The sequence below is a fragment of the Bombina bombina genome, chromosome 1 (assembly GCF_027579735.1).
Source record: "Bombina bombina isolate aBomBom1 chromosome 1, aBomBom1.pri, whole genome shotgun sequence".
NCBI classification, from domain to species: Eukaryota; Metazoa; Chordata; class Amphibia; order Anura; family Bombinatoridae; genus Bombina; species Bombina bombina.
Genome location: NC_069499.1, coordinates 290,437,916 through 290,458,417, shown reverse-complemented (window position 1 = coordinate 290,458,417; position 20,502 = coordinate 290,437,916). Strand labels below are relative to the sequence as shown.

Sequence of the window (20,502 nt, the reverse complement as noted above, 5' to 3'; positions counted from 1 at the left end):
TTTTTTAATTCTTGCACATACATACTGTTACTTGTAAATGCATTGTGTTATTATATAATATATGTATGTGTCCGTATCTTTTAAAACAAGTTAGTTTAACCTCCTGTTTGCTAGTACAACTGAATTACTGTGTTGCGAAATGATGTAGGTCTACAAAGTGTGTCACGACATGAGAAGTTTGGAAAGCTCTGCTCTAAGGATATGTGTATATGCTGCTGAAAAACAGTGATAACTTTTACTAGATGCATTTTTGAAAATAAAGTATACTGCAAAAACCCATGCACATTTAAATTGTGACCTTTCTATCCCTTTAAATACAACAAGCCTTATGGAATTTACAACATGAGGGAGTGAGTGTGATAAATGAAACTGACAACACAATGACAAAGTACAGACTGTTTGCACAAAGGCTGGAGGCTGCTCCTCAATTCACCTTTAATAAACTTTATATACAATAAAACTTGTAAAATGGTACACAAGTAATTTAAATCAGGGGTGGCCCTCTGCGCTAGTTTGTGCAGCCCTTAGAGGGAAATCAAAACTAAGAATCTGTGCATTGTTTTGTGCCCCCAGAAAAGACAGAAACTAAAAAGGCCATCAACTTATTGAAAGTTGTCCATCACTGATTGAAATCACAGTTCAGTATGTGATCATCACAGTTCACCAGCTCACAGGGACATTAAACAGAAATATAATACCCCATAAAGGGCCAGATTACAAGTGGAGTGCTAACCAGTGGTTGGTTATTGCTATCACAAGCTCATGGTAGCAATTAGCGCGCAAAAATTAACCAGAGGTCAGACCTCTGTTTAGTTTTTTTAAAGGGACAGTAAAGTTCAAATTAAACTTTCATGATTCAGATAGGGCATGTAATTTTAAACAACTTTCCAATTTACTTTTATCACCAAATTTACTTTGCTTCATTGGTATTCTTAGTTGAAAGCTAAACCTAGGTAGGCTCATATGCTAATTTCTAAGCCAATGAAGGCTGCCTCTTATCTGAATGCATATCACAGTTTTCCACAGCTAGAGGGCATTAGTTTGTGTGTGCAACATAGATAACATGCTCACGCACATGAAATTACCTAGAACTCTGCACTGATTGGCAAAAATGCATGTCTGTCAGAAGAATTGAATTAAGGGGGCAGACTGCAGAAGCTTAGATACAAGGTAATAACAGAGGTAAAATGTATATTAATTTAACAGTGTTGGTTATGCAAAATTGGGTAATGGGTAATAAAGGGATTACCTATCTTTTTAAACAATAAAAATGTTGGTGTTTACTGTGCCCCCAAAATTAAGTGTGTAGTGTACTTTTTTTAAAAAGTTTTTTTTAAAATGTATATTATAATATAATATCATTATCTCTCTTAGTTTTTTTTTATTAAAACCGCATGAAGCAGTTTTAATGGGTTAAAGTTGCAGGGTGTGGAGTGATTACAATTGAACCGGCACTGGAAATGGCCTTTACATTGCGGTCTATGGGGAGTCTGTGTTCTCTCTCTCTTCTCTCTCTCTCCTCTCTCTCCTCTCTCTCCTCTCTCTCCTCTCTCTCCCCTCTCTCCCCTCTCTCCCTCTTTTTCCTCTCTCTCTCTCCTCTCTCTCTCTCCTCTCTCTCTCTCCTCTCTCTCTCTCCCCTCTCTCTCTCCCCTCTCTCTCTCCCCTCTCTCTCTCCCCTCTCTCTCTCCCCTCTCTCTCTCCCCTCTCTCTCTCCCCTCTCTCTCTCCCCTCTCTCTCTCCCCTCTCTCTCTCCCCTCTCTCTCTCCCCTCTCTCTCTCCCCTCTCTCTCTCCCCTCTCTCTCTCCCCTCTCTCTCTCCCCCCTCTCTCTCTCCCCTCTCTCTCTCCCCTCTCTCTCTCCCCTCTCTCCTCTCTCTCTCTCCTCTCTCTCCTCTCTCTCTCTCTCCTCTCTCTCCTCTCTCTCTCTCCTCTCTCATATATTGTTTATGTACACATATACACATATATATTTACATTTGCTGCGTGACTTGCCCCCTACAAGGCTCCCATTGGAGCCTAGTGGATGTGCGCTCTCATGAGCGCAAAGCATCCGTGCAATGCAAATGCATCCACCTCACTTTTAATACCAGAGCACATTTGCGTGAGCTGGTATTACTAAGTTGAGCATAAATATCACTTTTGTGGAAACTATATTTTGCGCTTAACTTGTAATCTAGTCCAAAATGTTAAACTATACTTCGTACTTTGCATTGTGCCATCATTTTTTATTTTGCCAACTTTTCATGTAATTTGTCTCTGATAATCATGGTTGTTATGATGAGAGAGAATTAAATTTATACTATACACTTTAGGAACTTAACCTACAACATTCTGCACAGTGATTGCATGATCAGTGCAGGAACTGGTTTATACCTGTCCATTATTGTCCAAAGCAAAGACAAAAATATAAACACCTAAGAAGTTTTTTAATGGGTATGCCCTTGGAGTGCAAAACAATGGACATTTTGCTAACAAAATTACTACTTTTAATAGGTATAACATTTATTTTGTATGTTGATATTTTGCAATGTGTTGTTAAGTTATATAACATGCATATATAAAATATACCTTAGCCGATTTTCATTGCAGTAGCCTTCTCCAAAAAAATCTACCACTCTTTAAAAGACAGTTTACCCAAAACTAAAAATACAATATATATTTTGATAAAAAAAATGTGCATATCGAAATTTGCCATTGACATTTACTAAAAATTCAGCTGCAAAAGTAGTTAAAGGGACAGTCAACACCAGAATTTTTGTTGTTTTAAAAGATAGATAATCCCTTAATTACCCATTCCCCAGTTTTGCATAACCAACAGTTATAATTCTACATAATGTTATCTATATGAAACACGTGAACGTTTGCCCTCTAGTGGTGAAAAACTATCAAAACGCATTTAGATTAGAGGCAGCCTTCAAGGTCTAAGAAATTAGCATATGAACTTCCTAGGTTTAGCTTTCAACTACGAATACCAAGAGAACAAAGCACAATTGGTGATAAAAGTAAATTGGAAAGTTGTTTAAAATTGCATGCCCTATTTGAATCATGAAAGTTTTTTTTGGACTTGACTGTCCCTTGAAGAAGAACCACAAACTTTCCTTTTTTAGCAGTCCAGATATCACATTGCAGTACAGACAATATTCCCACTCGCAGCTTGATACTTTGCAACGGTCCATAAGAGCAGTTGACATCACTTGCTGTTTGTCAAAGGCTACACTTCTGCTTTTTTCCCCCCTTAATGATCACACTTAAATGGACGTCAATAAAAGAATATGAATGTTTTAGCTTGTGAGTGCGGTGGCCTTCATTTGCACTTAGGCTGTACAAACCTGACTTTGTGTGTAAATGGTGAATATTTCTATTACATAAGTCTTTGACGTGTTGAGAAAATCTGAAAATGTACGATAACCTTTCATTTTTTTTAGTAAAAACAGCATTTGTATAGACTTCATTTTAACATCAGTGTAATAATGTCTATATTTGAAGAACGGATTACCTTTATCTTGCAGACCGTGCTTTATTTCAGAACTCTAAAATAAAATAAAATGTAAATTTAGAAAAAAATTAGATATATCCTAGGATTAGTACATTGTAGTTATTTTTGTTTTATTTGATTACATACAGCAGCTGTTGTCTCTTGCGAGGCGTTTTTGTCTTTAAGACCTTCACTTTCAGGCATCCTAACATCCAGTGTTAATTTCTGTCCACGTGGTAACTGAAGCTCGTGTGTTTGTTTTTTCAGAACTTGGTCCCGCACTAAGATGCAAAAAGGAAAACAAACATGAAATTAAACAGCAACGTAACATAAAGCAGTTATAGTCACATAGTTCTCCTCTTAAAGCAGAATTTACATACGCTTACACTGAGTTAGTAATTGGCTAATTGTAACATACAAGCTGCCTTCACATTTAATTTGAAGAGGTAAAAACTCCAGAAGCCCATATTTAATAAATGGTATAACATACCCCCCACACACACACCTGAAAATGTTTATATATAACCATTTCGCACCCCAACCCACCAATAGTCACCTGCCTGTGTGCAACGATGTAATGCAATATATGAAAGAAAGATTGCACTCACAAGACTTTTTTCAAATAGTTAATTTACTTTAATGGAACGTTTTCGGGGATGTTATGTTATGCTGATGAAGGAGATAACATAAAGTAAATTAAGCATCTGAAAAAAGTCCTGTGAGTGCAATCTTATTTATATATATATATATATATATATATATATATATATATATATATATATATATATTTATTATATATTGGGGTAGGAGGGAGGAGATAGTACTACTTATTATAATTGGGTGCAGCCCTTTTAAATAATATACACAATATTAGTTACAAAAAGAAAAAGTTGTATACAATACTATTACTTTAAAGAAAAGGGAAAATTGCACATAAAAACTTTTTAAAGAGACAGAAAATCTCTCATATTTATTAACTGCAGAAAGCAAGTGTCATGAATGGATGTCATTAGCAAGGATTCAAGTGATAAATGTGACATACAAAAATAGCATACAGCATAAAATCATAACAAAAATACATACACTGAAATATGAGATAGACCCAGAGAGGTTGCAGGAGGCAAACTACCACTAAGTTATTACATCAGTACCACGGATATTCTAGACAAGATAAGGGGAAACATAGTCTACTAAAGCTGGCCAGCTAAAAAATCGTGAACAATATATAATGGAGGTACTTCCCAAACTGTCCACCTTTGTGCTTCTCAAAAGACATTTGACCCAGCACTGTTTGCAGTGTTTTGTGAGCTGGTGGGAGGCATTTTCCGGATATCTAGAAGTCACCTAAGAGGTGGGATTGGATTAACCCCGCTGAGCTTTATTACACAGAACTGTGTTCACTGCTTATTTCAAAGTTTTCATACTTCCAACTGAGTTCGTTTGTTTGCCCGTGTGTTTGTATCACATCCCAGCTGCCTGCATCACAATACCTGGGCCAGGACGGGCTCCACGGCTGGTTGGGCTGAGAGATCGATATTCAACCAATCGGAGGAGAGGTGTGTATGGACACTTACACACCCCCTTGGTGACGTCATCGACGCGAAATTCGGAAGCTCCGAGGAGAGGAGGGTGAAGGCGGCCTGTATATACGGAGCTGTGAAGGAAGAAGTTTATGCATCCACCGGTGGTATAATTTTTCTCTAGTTGGAAGCTCCTCTTTTGAGAAGCACAAAGGTGGACGGTTTGGGAGGTACCTCCATGATATATTGTTCACGTTTTTTTAGCTGGCCAGCTTTAGTAGACTATGTTTCCCCTTATCTTGTCTAGAATATCCATGGTACTGATGTAATAACTTAGTGGTAGTTTGCCTCCTGCAACCTCTCTGGGTCTATCTCATATTTAAATGTATGTAGTTTTGTTATGATTTTATGCTGTATGCTATTTTTCTATCACTTTTTTCCGCGATTTTAGCTTACCGCAAAACCCCTTACGTCAATTTCGTATCCTATCTTTTTTAATGGGATTTGCCTAACGCCGGTATTACGATTGCCTGAAAAAGTGAGCGGTACACCCTCTACCTCCAAGACTCCTACCGCATTTAAAAGTCAGTAGTTAAGAGTTTTATGGGCTAACGCCGGAACATAAAGCTCTTAACTAAAGTGCTAAAAGTACACTAACACCCATAAACTACCTATGAACCCCTAAACCGAGGCCCCACCACACATCGGAAACACTTAACTAAAATGTTTAACCCCTAATCTGCCGACCGGACATCGCCGCCACTTTAATAAATATATTAACCCCTAAACCGCCGCACTCCTGCCTCGCAAACACTTTTTATTAACCCCTAATCTGCCGACCGGACATCGCCGCCACTTTAATAAATATATTAACCCCTAAACTGCCGCACTCCCGCCTCGCAAACTATTTAATAACTACCTAGCTAAAATAAGTACAAAATTACCTGTAAAATAAACCTTAACCCAAGTTACAATTACACGCAACACAAAACTATCATTAAACTAATTACCTAAACTACCTACAATTAATTACAATTAAATTAAATAAACTAAATAACGAAAAAAACAAACACTAAATTACATTAAAAAAAAAAAAGAATTACAAGAAATTTAAACTAATTACACCTAATCTAATCCCCCTAATAAAATAAAAAAGCCCCCCAAAATAATAAAATTCCCTACCCTATATTAAATTACAAATAGCCCTTAAAAGGGCCTTTTGCGGGGCATTGCCCAAAGTAATAAGCTCTTTAACCTGTAAAAAAATCAAGAAGGAAGAGGATGCTCCGCGTCGGATGTCTTCAAGATGGACCCGCTCCGCTCCGGATGGAAGAAGATAGAAGATGCCGCCTGGATAAAGAGTTCTGCCGGTCTGGATGTCCTCTTCTGCCCGGATCGGATGAAGACTTCTGCCCCTCTGGAGGTCCACTTGTTCCCGCCTGGGTGAAGACGGCTCAAGGTAGGGTGATCTTCAAGGGGGAAGTGTTAGTTTTTTTTAAGGGGGGGATTGGGTGGGTTTTAGAGTAGGTTGGGTGTGTGGGTGGTGGGTTTTAATGTTGGGGGAGTATTGTATTTTTTTTTTACAGGTGAAAGAGCTGATTACTTTGGGGCAATGCCCCGCAAAAGGCCCTTTTAAGGGCTATTTGTAATTTAGTGTAGGGTAGGGAATTTTATTATTTTGGGGGGCTTTTTTGTTTTATTAGGGGGATTAGATTAGGTGTAATTAGTTTAAAATTCTTGTAATACTTTTTTTTCTGTAATTTAGTGGGGGGGGGTTTGTAATTTAGTTTATTTACATTAATTGTAATTAATTGTAGGTAGTTTATGTAATTAGTTTAATGATAGTGTAGCGTTAGGTGTAATTGTAACTTAGGTTAGGGTTTATTTTACAGGTAATTTTGTACTTATTTTAGCTAGGTAGTTATTAAATAGTTAATAACTATTGTACCTAGTTAAAATAAATACAAAGTTGCCTGTAAAATAAATATAAATCCTAAGCTAGCTACAATGTAACTATTAGTTATATTGTAGCTATCTTAGGGTTTATTTTATAGGTAAGTATTTAGTTTTAAATAGGAATAATTTATTTAGAGTTATTTAAATTAAATTTAAGTTAGGGGGTGTTAGGGTTAGACTTAGGTTTAGGGGTTAATGAATTTAATATAGTAGCAGGCGACGTTGGGGTCGGAAGATTAGGGGTTAATAAATTTAATTATAGTTGCGGCGACGTTGGGGGGGGCAGATTAGGGGTTAATAAATATAATGTAGGGTTCGGCGATGTTGGGGGCTGTAGATTAGGGGTTCATAAGTATAATGTAGGTGGCGGCGGTGTCCAGAGCGGCAGATTAGGGGTTAATAATATAATGTAGGTGTCAGCGATAGCAGGGGCGGCAGATTAGGGGTTAATAAGTGTAAGATTAGGGGTGTTTAGACTCAAGGTTCATGTTAGGGTGTTAGGTGCAGATATAACTTTTATTTCCCCATAGGAAACAATGGGGCTGCGTTAGGAGCTGAACGCTGCTTTTTTGCAGGTGTTAGGTTTTTTTTCAGCCGAATCTGCCCCATTGTTTCCTATGGGGAAATCGTGCACGAGCACGTTTTTCCAGCTTACCGCTACCGTAAGCAGCGCTGGTATTACAGTGAGATGTGGAGCTAAATTTTGCTCAACGCTCACTTTTCTGAGGCTAACGCCGGCTTGAAGAAAACTCGTAATACCAGCGCTGTCTTAAGTGAGCGGTAAGAAAAAAAGGCTCGTTAGCACCGCATGACTTTACCGACAAAACTTGTAATCTAGCCGATTGTGTGTGTGTGTATATATATGTATGTATGTGTGTATATATATGTATGTATGTGTGTATATATATATAGATAGATAGATAGATATATATATATATATACAGGAACAACAAAAGATTTGATCTCTGATGAAGCGCATTGCACATGCGCGAAACGCGTCAGATCCATGACACCTCACCTTGTAACCCACTGAGTGTGAAATCACCTAAGCCTGAATAAACCACTTGGTTTAAATTGATCCTGCAGTCCTCAAATCTTTTGTTGTTCCTGTACATATGGCTAGCGAGCCCTGAGGACTGGATCTTGTACTTATTGCACTATTTTCTTGGCTTATTACAAGAGGTCTTTTTTATGCCTCTATTGACCTCTGGTCTGTGTTTCTCTGCTATACTTTTTTTCTTTCTTACTTAAACAGACATACTTGTTCCAACAAGGAGAGACAGCAGCGTTCCTACCCGTAACTACCAATCGGGCAATTCTCCTGCACCAACGTCACCTACAGAGGAGGAGTCAGACGCGGCATCACCCGCGCTTCCCAAGGACGTCACACAGTACACCCAATCGGACGACTGCATTCCCGGAGGGACAGAAACAACTGAGAGCAGCGCGGACCGCCGCGAGGACAAAGAACGATTGCTGGCGAGTCGAGACCGCATTTGTAAAACACAGTTTCAAGACACAGCATCGAGTACTAAGAGCGTCTGCTGGTGAGTTGATACCGCATTCGCAAACACAGTTACAAAGACACAGTACCATCTATAGTACTCACTTTGTTCAAGACTGCTCACATCAAATTACTAGCAGACCAGACAATAGAGGGGAGAGGCTAAATTATTAAGCAAAACACAGTTTCTTGCCGAACAGCCACACATAAGGACTTCCACATAACCTCTTTAGCAAAGTATTTTTTCAACAACCTAGGACAGTGCACATCTCCTGTTGTTTTTCAGATAGATAGATAGATAGATAGATAGATAGATAGATAGATAGATAGATAGATAGATATATATATATATATATATATATATGAGATATATGAATGAGATATATATATATATATATATATATATATATATATATATATATATATATATATATATATATATACATACACACACATACATACACACACACACATATACATGCATACACACACAATATCAGAATAGCACTCAAACACAAAAAAAGAATGTATAATTGCGAAAAAAGGGTTCACTCCAAAAAACAAAACAAATACATATAAAGAATATATATAATAATCATCAGGGTATGCTGAAAATACACAAAACTGAATGTACAAACATAGTGGACAACAGATTTATATTAGATGCACATACAAAAACAGAAAGACTGGGTGTCCCTAGTCCGGCTAAAATAGAGGACATCAAAGTAGATCCCACATGGCTACACAAATAATGAATATGCAAATATGAGAACTGAATGAGACAATTTCTGATCCAGGGCAAGGATGCAAATATAATGAACAGATATATATCTTTTCATGTGACAACACTGAGGAAATTACACTTTGCTACAATGTCAAAGTAGTGAGTGTACAACCTGTATAACAGTGTAAATTTGATGTCCCCTCAAAATAACTCAACACGCAGCCATTAATGTCTTAACCGTTGGTAATAAAAAGGGTAGTACACCCCAAAGTGGGTCAAAAGTGTCAATATTTTGTGTGGCCACCATTATTTTCCAGCACTGCCTTAACCCTCTTGGGCATGGAGTTCCCCAGAGCTTCACAGGATGCCACTGGAGTCCTTTTCCACTTCTTCATGACATCACGGAGCTGGTGGATGTTAGAGACCTTGCGCTCCCCCACATTCCATTTGAGGATGCCCCACAGATGCTCAATAGGGTTTAGGTCTAGAGACATGCTTGGTCAGTCCATTACCTTTACCTTCAGCTTCTTTAGCAAGGCAGTGGTTGTCTTGGAGGTGTGTTTGGGGTCGTTATGTTGGAATACTGCCCTTTGGCCCAGTCTCCGAAGGGAGAGGTTCATGCTCTGCTTCAGTATGTCACAGTACATGTTGGCATTCATGGTTCCCTCAATGAACTGTAGCTCCCCAGTGCCGGAAGCACTCATGCAGGCTCAGACCATGATACTCCCACCACCGTGCTTGACTATGGGCAAGACACACTTGTCTTTGTACTCCTCACCTAGTTGCTGCCACACACGCTTGACACAATCTGAACCAAATAAGTTTATCTTGGTCTCATCGGACCACAAGACATGGTTCCAGTAATCCATGTCCTTAGTCTGCTTGTTTCAGCAAACTGTTTGCGGGCTTTCTTGTGCATCATCTTTAGAAGAGGCTTCCTTCTGGGACGACAGCCATGCAGACCAATTTGATGCAGTGTGCGGCGTATCGTCTGAGCACTGACAGGCTGACCCCCCACCCCTTCAACCTCTGTAGCAATGCTGGCAGCACTCATACGTCTATATCCCAAAGACAACCTCTGGATATGATGCTGAGCACGTGCACTCAACTTCTTTGGTCGACCATGGCGAGGCCAGTTCTGAGTGGAACCTGTCCTGTGAAACCTCTGTATGGTATTGCCCGCCATGCTGCCGCTCTGTTTCAGGGTCTTGGCAATCTTCTTATAGCCTAGACCATCTTTATGTAGAACAACAATTCTTTTTTTCAGATCCTCAGAGAGATCTTTGCCATGAGGTGCCATGTTTACCTTCCAGTGGCCAGTATGAGAGAGTGTTAGAGCGATAACACCAAATTTAAACACACCTGCTCCCTTAGTCACACCTGAGACCATGTAACACTAACGAGTCACATGACACCGGGGAGGGAAAATGGCTAATTGGGGGTGTGCTCACTTTTGTTACCACAGTTTAGACATTAATGGCTGTGTGTTGAGTTATTTTGAGGGGACAGCAAATGTACACTGTACAGGCTGTACACTCACAACTTTACATTGTAGCAAAGTGTCATTTCTTCAGTGTTGTCACATGAAAAGATATAATAAAATATTAACAAAAATGTGAGGGGTTTACTCACTTTTGTGAGATACTGTATAATAAAGATTCACATACAGCATCTATTCAAATGAAATGAAGTGATCATAGGGGATTCAAAACAGAGGTGTAATGCAGGAAGTTAGTAGAGTATTGCAGCCATTTTTAAACAAATCAGCATAGAAGCAGCAGTGGCATATATGTAGTCTCCAGTTGGCTTAAACATGTATAGCTGAATTAGTGCAAGTTATTGAAGCAATAGTACACATAGGAAAAGGAAATCCACAAGTGGCTTAATTATAGATAGCTGAAACTCCAAACAGCTTAATCATGCGTAGCTGAATTAATGCAGGCTGTAGAAACAATAATGCCAATAGCAGATAGAAGAATGCAATTAACAGAGTGTGGTCACACTTCACTCAAAAGCTATTTCAACATTCAGATATCATATGTGTAGTGACCGCAGTAAAGGTATGCCTATGAAGTGCATACACTCTGACAGATAATCACATTACCGTAACAAGCATCAAAGGTGCATAGATGGTGTATAACTGTGTAAGTGTTCGGCACTCTAGGACAAAAGTCTGCCGGTTAGAACAACGTTCCAAGAACAATCTCACCAAGTTTTCACAGATGCTCCGGTATCCAGTTGTTTGTATGGAAAAAAGTCAGCTATTAGCAGTCAGCTGGTAGGGGATTTGTAAAGACCGCCACAGGTAAGCGCCAGAGATAGGCTATACACATCTAGCCAGCAGCACCCACCTCACATCCGTGTCCAGCGCCTGATGTCACACAGGCGATGCGCGTTTCGGGCTCCGCCCTTCAACTCGGCCTGATCAATCAATTTATAACTTTTTTGAAATGTATTTTTCTGGATTTTTTGTTGTTATTCTGTCTTTGACTGTTCAAATAAACCTATCATCAAAAATATAGACTGACCATTTCTTTGTCAGTGGGTAAACTTACAAAATCAGCGGGGGATCAAATAATTTTTCCTCACTGTATCTCTTATTCTTAAAAGGCCTAAAATCAAAAGTATCTGTTCCTTGCTGTAAATAACAGTGAAAATAAGTGCCATAAAATTGTCCCTCTTCTCTGTATGTGTGCCCGAGTGTTGTGCAGGATTATGACCCAACGCTGGCCTTCCTAGAGATCATGCTCAGTGGACCCAGATCAAAGCAGTTCAGTGGACATAGAATAGGGGACTCATTATGTGAGGACACTAAAGAACCACCATTCCGCTGATCCGGCTCTCTTCTGATCCACAAAGACCCGGGCTGGCCTGAGTAACATTCTGCGATTCGCGTGGTATGTCAGCGTCTTTCAATTCAGCTCTTAGCTAGAAATAGTACATGACGGAGCTACTGCTTGCAAAGCTAGGCATCCCCTATACCACCAACGTATACTGTGTCCATAGTACCACCACCAAATAACACTTGGGATGTCTCCTTCACACGTAGCACAGAAAGGGATTGAGGCTCTGGTTAAAGCTGTCACGCTACTGCTAGCTCATAGCGTGATTACCAGCATTTGCTTGCTACACATGTTTCACCCCTTGCTCATTATATACAGGGCTTCGTCAGGCAGAAGAAAATAATGACCATCTCATCTATTACTCCTTTATTTATATGGATCTTGTATGAATTAACTCTTTGTTGCCCTAACCCTATTGAATTTATACATATATTTATTATAGTTTGATTCTGGCAACAATCTTTAATATAAATTAATGTTTAAAAAAACTGTGTCCGGTGATAAAGACCTTAAACAACAGGGTCAGGGACCTAGCTTTACATGACATTTGGCGTACTTTCCACCCAACAGCTAGAAACTATACTTTTTACTCACATCCACACAGGAAGAAGTACTCCAGAATAGACTATCTTTTCACAGACACGATAGGACTTACCACCATCGCCAGATGTGCCATCAGACCAATAACTTGGTCGGATCATGCCCCGGTGGATTGCTCAATTCAGTGGCCTAACACGCCAGCCACACCATACATCTGGAAACTAGACGACACACTACTTGGTGACCCCATAATTAAACCTGAGATACACAAGACATTAGTTGAGTACTTTGCACTGAACGCGACAGATACCACACCAGACACCACTGTATGGGAGGCACATAAATGTGTATTGAGGGGCGAACTAATCAAACATAAAGCCAGAATAGTCAAACAGCCTAGGGAGCGTTATCAGACACTACTGGTGCGTCTCGGAAAGGGAAGGTGCCCACAAGCAGAACCCTAACGATACACAATAACAAAAAGTATTACAACGGGCTAGGGCAGACCTCTTGCACTTCCTACAGGATTAGCAACAGAGACAGGCGCTAATCTTACGACAAATGTTTTTCAAACAAGGAGATAAATCGGGGAAACTTCTGGCCCGTGCAATAGCTTGGAAAAAGAATAGATCACACGTGCACACATTACTAGACAGTCAGGGGTTACAATTGCAAACACATTCAGGGAGTACTACAGTGCTCTCTACAACCTACAGACCCCAGGGAGCACTCCTGACGATCCCCTGCTCTGCACCGAGCACGAGTTAGCGATTCATCAGTATATCACAGACACGAAAACACAAACATTATCTAGAGAGGAATCTGAGTCTCTTGAGACTCCTATAACAAGAGAGGAGGTCTTGAAAACAATTAAAGACTTGCCCTCCGGGAAGAGCCCAGGCCCAGATGGCTTCAGCCTGATATATTACAAAACTTTCTCACAAGAAGTTGCTCCACGGTTATTGGACCTTTTCCCATCAGCTGCCTGAATCACAGACTCTCCCCAAATCCATGCTAGAGGCGGACATAGTGGTCATACCAAAACCCGGCAAACCCCCCGACAGACCGGAGAATTACCGACCCATATCCCTTCTGAATTCGGATGTCAAAATCCTAGCCAGGGTGCTCGTGAATCGATTAAATAAATGTTTACCCCAGTTAGTATCCACTGATCAAGTAGGGTTTGTTCCATCCCGAGAAGCTCGGGACAACACACTCAAAGTTTTGCAACTGATCTCACACGCCAACGTTAACGCTACCCCTTTATCCCTAGTCTCAACTGACGCAGAAAAAGTGTTTGACCGGGTGAACTGGTCATTCATGCCCCACACCCTATATAAATACGGATTCGGTACCAGATTTTTTAACACCACTTTCGCATTGTACTCTGCACCCACCGCCAGAGTTAGGGTAAACGTTACACTATCAGACCCCTTTTCAATTAATAATGGGACTAGACAGGGATGTCCCCTGTCCCCGCTACTCTTCGCTCCTACAATAGAGCTGCTGGCTTGTAGAATTCGGAATAATCCAACTATTACAGGTATTACAGTAGGCAGGACAGAGCATAAAATTGCTATGTATGAGGATGACATCCTACTAACAATATTCAACACTATCCCGTCATTGACTGCAGCTCTTGAGGAGTTTGGGATATACCGGAAGGTCTCAAATTTCCAACTAAACCCTTCTAAAACAGAGATATTGAACATAAACGGAGCCCGGACATACATTTGAGAGACTTAGACAACACTGCCGGATTAAAATCGCACCTGCTTCCCTTAAAATACCTAGGAATCACTCTAACACCACAAATTAGGAAACTAGTGGATGCTAACTACAGGACAATTAGGAATGAAATAACAAGAGATCTCAGGAACTGGAGAAATAAAAGTATATCCTGGTTGGGCCGCATAGGCGTCGTTAAGATGAATGTCCTACCCAGGGTCCTATATATCCTCCAGACAATCCCGATATCAACATCTCACCACTTTCTGCACCAAATACAGATAGCTATAGAAACATACATTTGGGATGGGATTAAACCTAGGATTCAGTGGAAGTCATTATATATACACAGAGAGGGGGGGAGTGCGAGTCCCCCATCTTGAGACTTACCGCAAAGCAATAAACTTACAAAGATTAATAGAGTGGTGTCACAATACTAAAAATAAAGCTTGGACACAGATGGACTGCGAGATCCTTCAGAGAGGTAACGTTGGGTCATTGGCGTGGGTGAAAACAGCCCGTCACCCCAGAATGGTGGAGAACTATCTGCTCTTATGGGGTGTTTTCTCCATGTGGGATAAGATGATACTTTCATCTCTTCCAAAAATTCACCTTTGACTCCAATTAGGGAGAACACGGACATAAGGCTCCAGACTGGGGCCAGGGCCCAAGACCAAACCTACTCACTAGCAGACAACATTACACATGTATTACAAGATGATAAACTTAAATCTCAGGCTGAACTGAAACAATGGGATGGCCAAATGTTCATCTCTTGGTTCTGTATGGCACAGCTGGCGCATTTCTACTCTACGCATAAATGCAAAAAGCACTATACCAGACAAAAAAAAACCTTTGAGAGTCTGTGTGTAGCAAGCCAATCCCCAAAACATCTCATCTCAAAACTTTACAGAATGCTTCTTTCAGGAGGAGAGAGGCTTGTCTTCCTTCATTCACACATGCATGGCACAAGGAGTTGGGGCACACAATAGAAACAGAGGCATGGTAAAAACATTTCAAGAGAAACAAAAAGACATCAGTATCCGCCAGGATACAGGAGATGCACTACAAAATTCTTAAGTCGTTGGTATCTCACCCCACACAGGCTTAGGAAAATCTACCAAACAATGAACGGGGAGTGCTGGAGGGGCTGTGGGGAGTAGGGTACATTAATACACATATGGTGGTCCTGTCCAGGAATTTGCCCCTTCTGGGACTAAGTATTCGCTGAAATGGTCAGAATCCTTCAACTCGCTATTGTACCTAACCCAAACAATCTCCTATTCCATGAACTTCCAAAAACTGAAGGGGAAGCAAAGTATCACTTATTGCTTTTAATGCTTGGGGTGGCCAATGGGCTTATACCCAAGCTTTGGAAGATGACACGCGCGCCCACGTTGCAAGAATGGAAAGCTAGAGTCGGGACTTGCTCCGATTGGAACACTTTCATTACAGGAGAATTGGGAAAGTCCTGATCCACAAACTCATGCAACTCACATGGGAGGACAAGGGTCTTTGACCTTGTACACTAACACCCAGAGACTCACACATTGAAATTTCTGACTCCTCTATGACCTAGCACCCCAACACCAAAAGGCGGGCCGGGTTCAATTAAATGTTTTTTTGGGGGGGTTTCCCCTCTCCCCCGTTACCCTCCCTTTCTCCCCTTTCTTCATTCCTCTCCATCCTACGTCCCAACACGTATTCCCCTTCTTTACTTTACCTCTAGCATCTATGGCAATGCCAATATTGAACTGGTGATAAAATGGAAAATTGATGTATAACAAGCTCAAGATGGTGAGTGACAACCCCATCCTGGAATGTATTTTTCCTTTGTACTTCTGGACTATCATTCTTCTTAATCATCAAGGACTTTAACTGCATGATATGGCAGGATTACCACACAGATTATGCACTGTGTCTTATTGATTGCTATGTATATTGTTTTTGCCTTGATGTAATGTACAAATTCTCACAACAAAGCTTGTTTAAATAAAAAAATAAAAAAAGCTGTGTCCATAACACTGTTATTTATAGTCATTGGCTTGTATTGAAGTAGAATGATCAAATAAATTAAAGGAATATAAAAGGTCAAAATTTAATATACCTCAATTACCAAAAATGTTTCTAGTAAATGTAGCCACTGTTTTTCAGCAGCATACACACATTCTTTAAAGGGATACTAAACCCATATTTGGTCTTTCATGATTCAGACTGAGCATGCTATTTTACGCAACTTTCTAATTTACTCCTACTATCAATTTTTCTTTGTTCTCTTCCAATCTTTATTTAAAAAGCAGGAATTTTAAGCTTAGGAGCCAGCCCATTTTAGGTTCAGCACCCTGGATAGCGCTTGCTTATTGGTGGCTAAAATTTAGCAAACCAATAAGCAAGCATAACCCAGGCTCTGAACAAAAAATGGGCCGGCTTTTAAAGGGCCATAATACCCAAATGTTTAAACACTTGAAAGTGATGCAGCATAGCTGTAAAAAGCTGACTAGAAAATATCACCTGAACATCTCTATGTAAAAAAGAAAGATATTTTACCTCAAAAGTTTCTCAGTAGCCACATCCCATCGTAAAGGACTTCTAAGCAGCATATCAGTATGTCTGTCCTGGGACAGCCGAAGGGTTGAGCCTTGTGCACTCTCATGTTATTTTTCTATTCAGTGTAAGGAAGTTTACAATGAAATCTCATGAGAGTTAAGTCAAATCTTATGAGATCACAGTAAAAGAGTTCATGACCTCAGCACTGCTGATGTTGATTGGCTGCTGTTCATTTCTTCATTATTTTTTTATTTTTTTTACCTGCAGCTGGGCAGTAACTGAGTATAACTTTTTACACAGAACTTACTCTGCTGAGCTGAGGGAATTGTGAGGTAAAATATCTTCCTTCTTTACATAGAGATGCTCAGGTGATATTTTCCTGTCAGCTTTTTACTGTTATACTGCATCAGTTTCAAGTGATTTAGCATATGAGTATTATGTCCCTTTAAAGTAAAGGCAAACTCTGGTGAATGAAAGCCAGTTTTTTAAAAATACTATTAAAAACAGTCGCACTTTCATTCATCAAAGTTTACAAAGCAGCCGTTTGTTAAAAAAAATTACCTTTTTTTCTTTTCACAGCTAGGGCAGCTTCCCCCACCTAGAGATCCTCTATTCACACGTCAGCAATGACTAATTCTGCTTCCTCCAATCACAGCTTTCCCCCCAGGGTAGTCATTGCCTGAGGCCATGCTGTGATTGGAGGAAGCCAGATTAGTCATTGCTGACGTGTGAATAGAGGATCTCTATGTGGGGGAAGCTGTTCTAGCTGTGAAAAGAAAAAAAGGTAATATTTTTTTAACAAAACGGCTGCTTTGTAAACTTTGATGAATGAAAGTGCCCCTGTTTTGAATAGTATTTTTAAAAAAACTGGCTTTCATTCACCAAAGTTTACCTTCACTTTAAGCTTTACATTCCTGCTTTTTAAATAAAGATAGCAAGAGAATGAAAGAAAATTAATAGGAGTAAATGAGAAAGTTGCTTAAAATTGCAGGGGTTAAACACATACTAGTGCAGCGTTGCTAGTCTTAAAGGGAAATAAAAACCAAATTTTCCTTCATGATTTAGAAAGAGCATGCCATTTTCAAAAAAAGTTTCCAATTTACTTCTATGATCTAATCTGTTTCATTCTCTTGGTATCCTTTGTTGGAGTAGCAATGCACTACCTGGTACTAGCTGAGCACATCAGGTGATCCAATGACAGGAGGTATATATGTGCACTGCAGTCACTAATCACTAGCTAGCTTCCAATAGTACATTTCTGCTCCTGAGCCTACCTAGGTATTCTTTTCAACAAAGGATACAGAGAAAACGAAGCAAAATAGATTTAAAATTGTTTAAAACTGCACACTGTATCTGCTATTCCTTCTTCACAATATGTATGCAGTTCTTTACTTACATGACGAGAGAGAGAGTGAGAGTGAGAGTGAGTTTTGTTGATTAGGAGCAACCAACCTGAAAAAGGAAATGTCTTCCCAAGAGAAGACCTGTTTGTGTTTCCCATAGAAAAAAACAATAATCCCTTTCTCATTCATATTATGTTCCACTGTTTTCCTCAGCCCCGCCTCAGCCTCATCTACACATCCCCCTGCTTGCTCTTCAACAACCTCTGCAGCCCCCTAAATCAACAGAACATAATCCAGTCCACCTCTGGACGTCAAACACCATAAAGCAGGTACCTGAAGCATGTTTGAAGTCTATGATGATGTAGCCCTGGCTGCAGTCCGTGCTCCTGAGTTCACATTCTCCTCCACCAGACTTTTTGCTCTGGAAGTAAACAATCAGCTTGTTCTTCAGTTTAAACAGGCTTTCAGCCTCCAAGTCCGAAGTCACAATAATAGGGAACTGGTATGTGCTGTCCCCAGCCATCCTTATAGGTGGGACCCGCACACAGTGTGGGTGAGTATCAGAAATGATGTGTTCTTCTGAGTGTGAAATGGCCTTTGGAGTGTGAGGCTGAGCAGGATATAAACTGAATATCTGCTTTTCGATATCTAGTTTCACTTTACCTTGCAGTCAGTGTTACACCCGCACTAAGAGCAATACAGGGAGGAGTCTGCCAATGTCAGTTTCGTTTTCTTGATTTCAGCAGCTGCCTGGCCTGCTTCTAAGTTCTGTGTACAGTTTTCTGTCCTCACTAGATACACCCATGACCCATCTCTACAACAGTTTTGTGGCAAGTAAACTAGAGTGAGTTTCATTTGCATGACGCATTGATGCCTGAGTAATATTAACATTGCCTAAGGAGGATAATTAATTCATTATAACCATAAAATATGCCTAAACCGTGGACACCGAGATAGAGATTGGTACTTGACATTCTTAAAACTAATATTTTTATGTACCTAAAATACACACTGAAAAAGAGGTTAGTTTATGCAAACGTAAAGTAAAATTAAGGTTTAGGGACGGAGGTTAGGACTAGAGTTATAAACATGGGCATTAGCAGAGGCTTTAGCGCCCAAAGAGTTAAGGTGACACATGACGTCACATTGCTTTAGCCCAAGAGCCCTTTTAATGAGCCTACATACAGGGACATCTTTTGATTTCTGGAAGATAAAATGTGTCCTGATATTAATTGCAAAAAACATACACTAAATTAAGAACCTTATTTTTACTTTTTTTTTCCAAGTTGAATAAAGCATATGGCTATACTGTAAAACAAGTGTATTCCCTCATAAACTGTTTATTAACCCCTTAATGACCGCAGCACTTTTCCATTTTCTGTCCGTTTGGGACCAAGGCTATTTTTACATTTCTGCGGTGTTTGTGTTTAGCTGTAATTTTCCTCTTACTCATTTACTGTACCCACACATATTATATACCGTTTTTCTCGCCATTAAATGGACTTTCTAAAGATACCATTATTTTCATCATATCTTATAATTTACTATAAAAAAATTTATAAAATATGAGGAAAAAATTGAAAAAAACACACTTTTTCTAACTTTGACCCTCAAAATCTCCTACACTTCAACAACTACCAAAAAACTCCCATGCTAAATAGTTTCTAAATTTTGTCCTGAGTTTAGAAATACTCAATGTTTACATGTTCTTTGCTTTTTTTGCAAGTTATAGGGCAATAAGTACAAGTAGCACTTTGCTATTTCCAAAAAAATTTTAAAAAAATTAGCGATAGTTACATTGGAACACTGATATCTGTCAGGAATCCCTGATTAACCCTTCACATATATATATTTTTAAAAAGAACACAACCTAAGGTATTAAACATGGGGTATTTTGACTCTTTCCATGCAACTATTTTACCACCAATCTATGCCAAAGTTTGAAAAAAAAAAAAAGTGGTGATTTTTTGACAAAATAGCAATTCAAGAATACATTTACTGAGAACGTTAAGGGTTACTGCCAAATAACACCCCAATATGTCTTCAGCAGCATCTCCTGAGTACAGTGATACCACCCATGTATAGGTCTGTTGGGTTCTCTGGGGGCTAAAAGGCCTTATTTTTAGGGGGCGCATTCCAGTTTTTTAATTTGGAATTTTCACATCTGTCGTCATGCACCCATGTCCTATTTGGGACATTTCTGAAGCCGGACAATGCAAATTACCCCCATCAAACCATATATTTTTAAAAAGTAGACACCCTAGGGTATTTCAAATGCTGGTATTTTAACACTTTGCGTGCACTAATTCAACCACCAGTCTTTG

General features: G+C 39.6%; 1 protein-coding gene across 1 annotated transcript in view; it reads right to left on the bottom strand.

Annotated features, from left to right (window-relative positions):
• The window catches only part of LOC128645217 (protein mono-ADP-ribosyltransferase PARP14), a 374,228-nt gene extending 355,281 nt beyond the window's left edge, over positions 1 to 18,947 (bottom strand). Inside the window, exons 1-3 of the mRNA XM_053698041.1 lie at positions 18,512 to 18,947; positions 3,621 to 3,754; positions 3,495 to 3,528 (exon numbers count right to left, since the gene is read on the bottom strand). Coding sequence (XP_053554016.1) covers positions 3,495 to 3,528; positions 3,621 to 3,754; positions 18,512 to 18,701 — 358 coding nt within the window. The 5' untranslated portion in view covers positions 18,702 to 18,947. The remainder of the gene's footprint in view (positions 1 to 3,494; positions 3,529 to 3,620; positions 3,755 to 18,511) is intronic.
• Between the last annotated feature and the right edge of the window lie 1,555 nt (positions 18,948 to 20,502).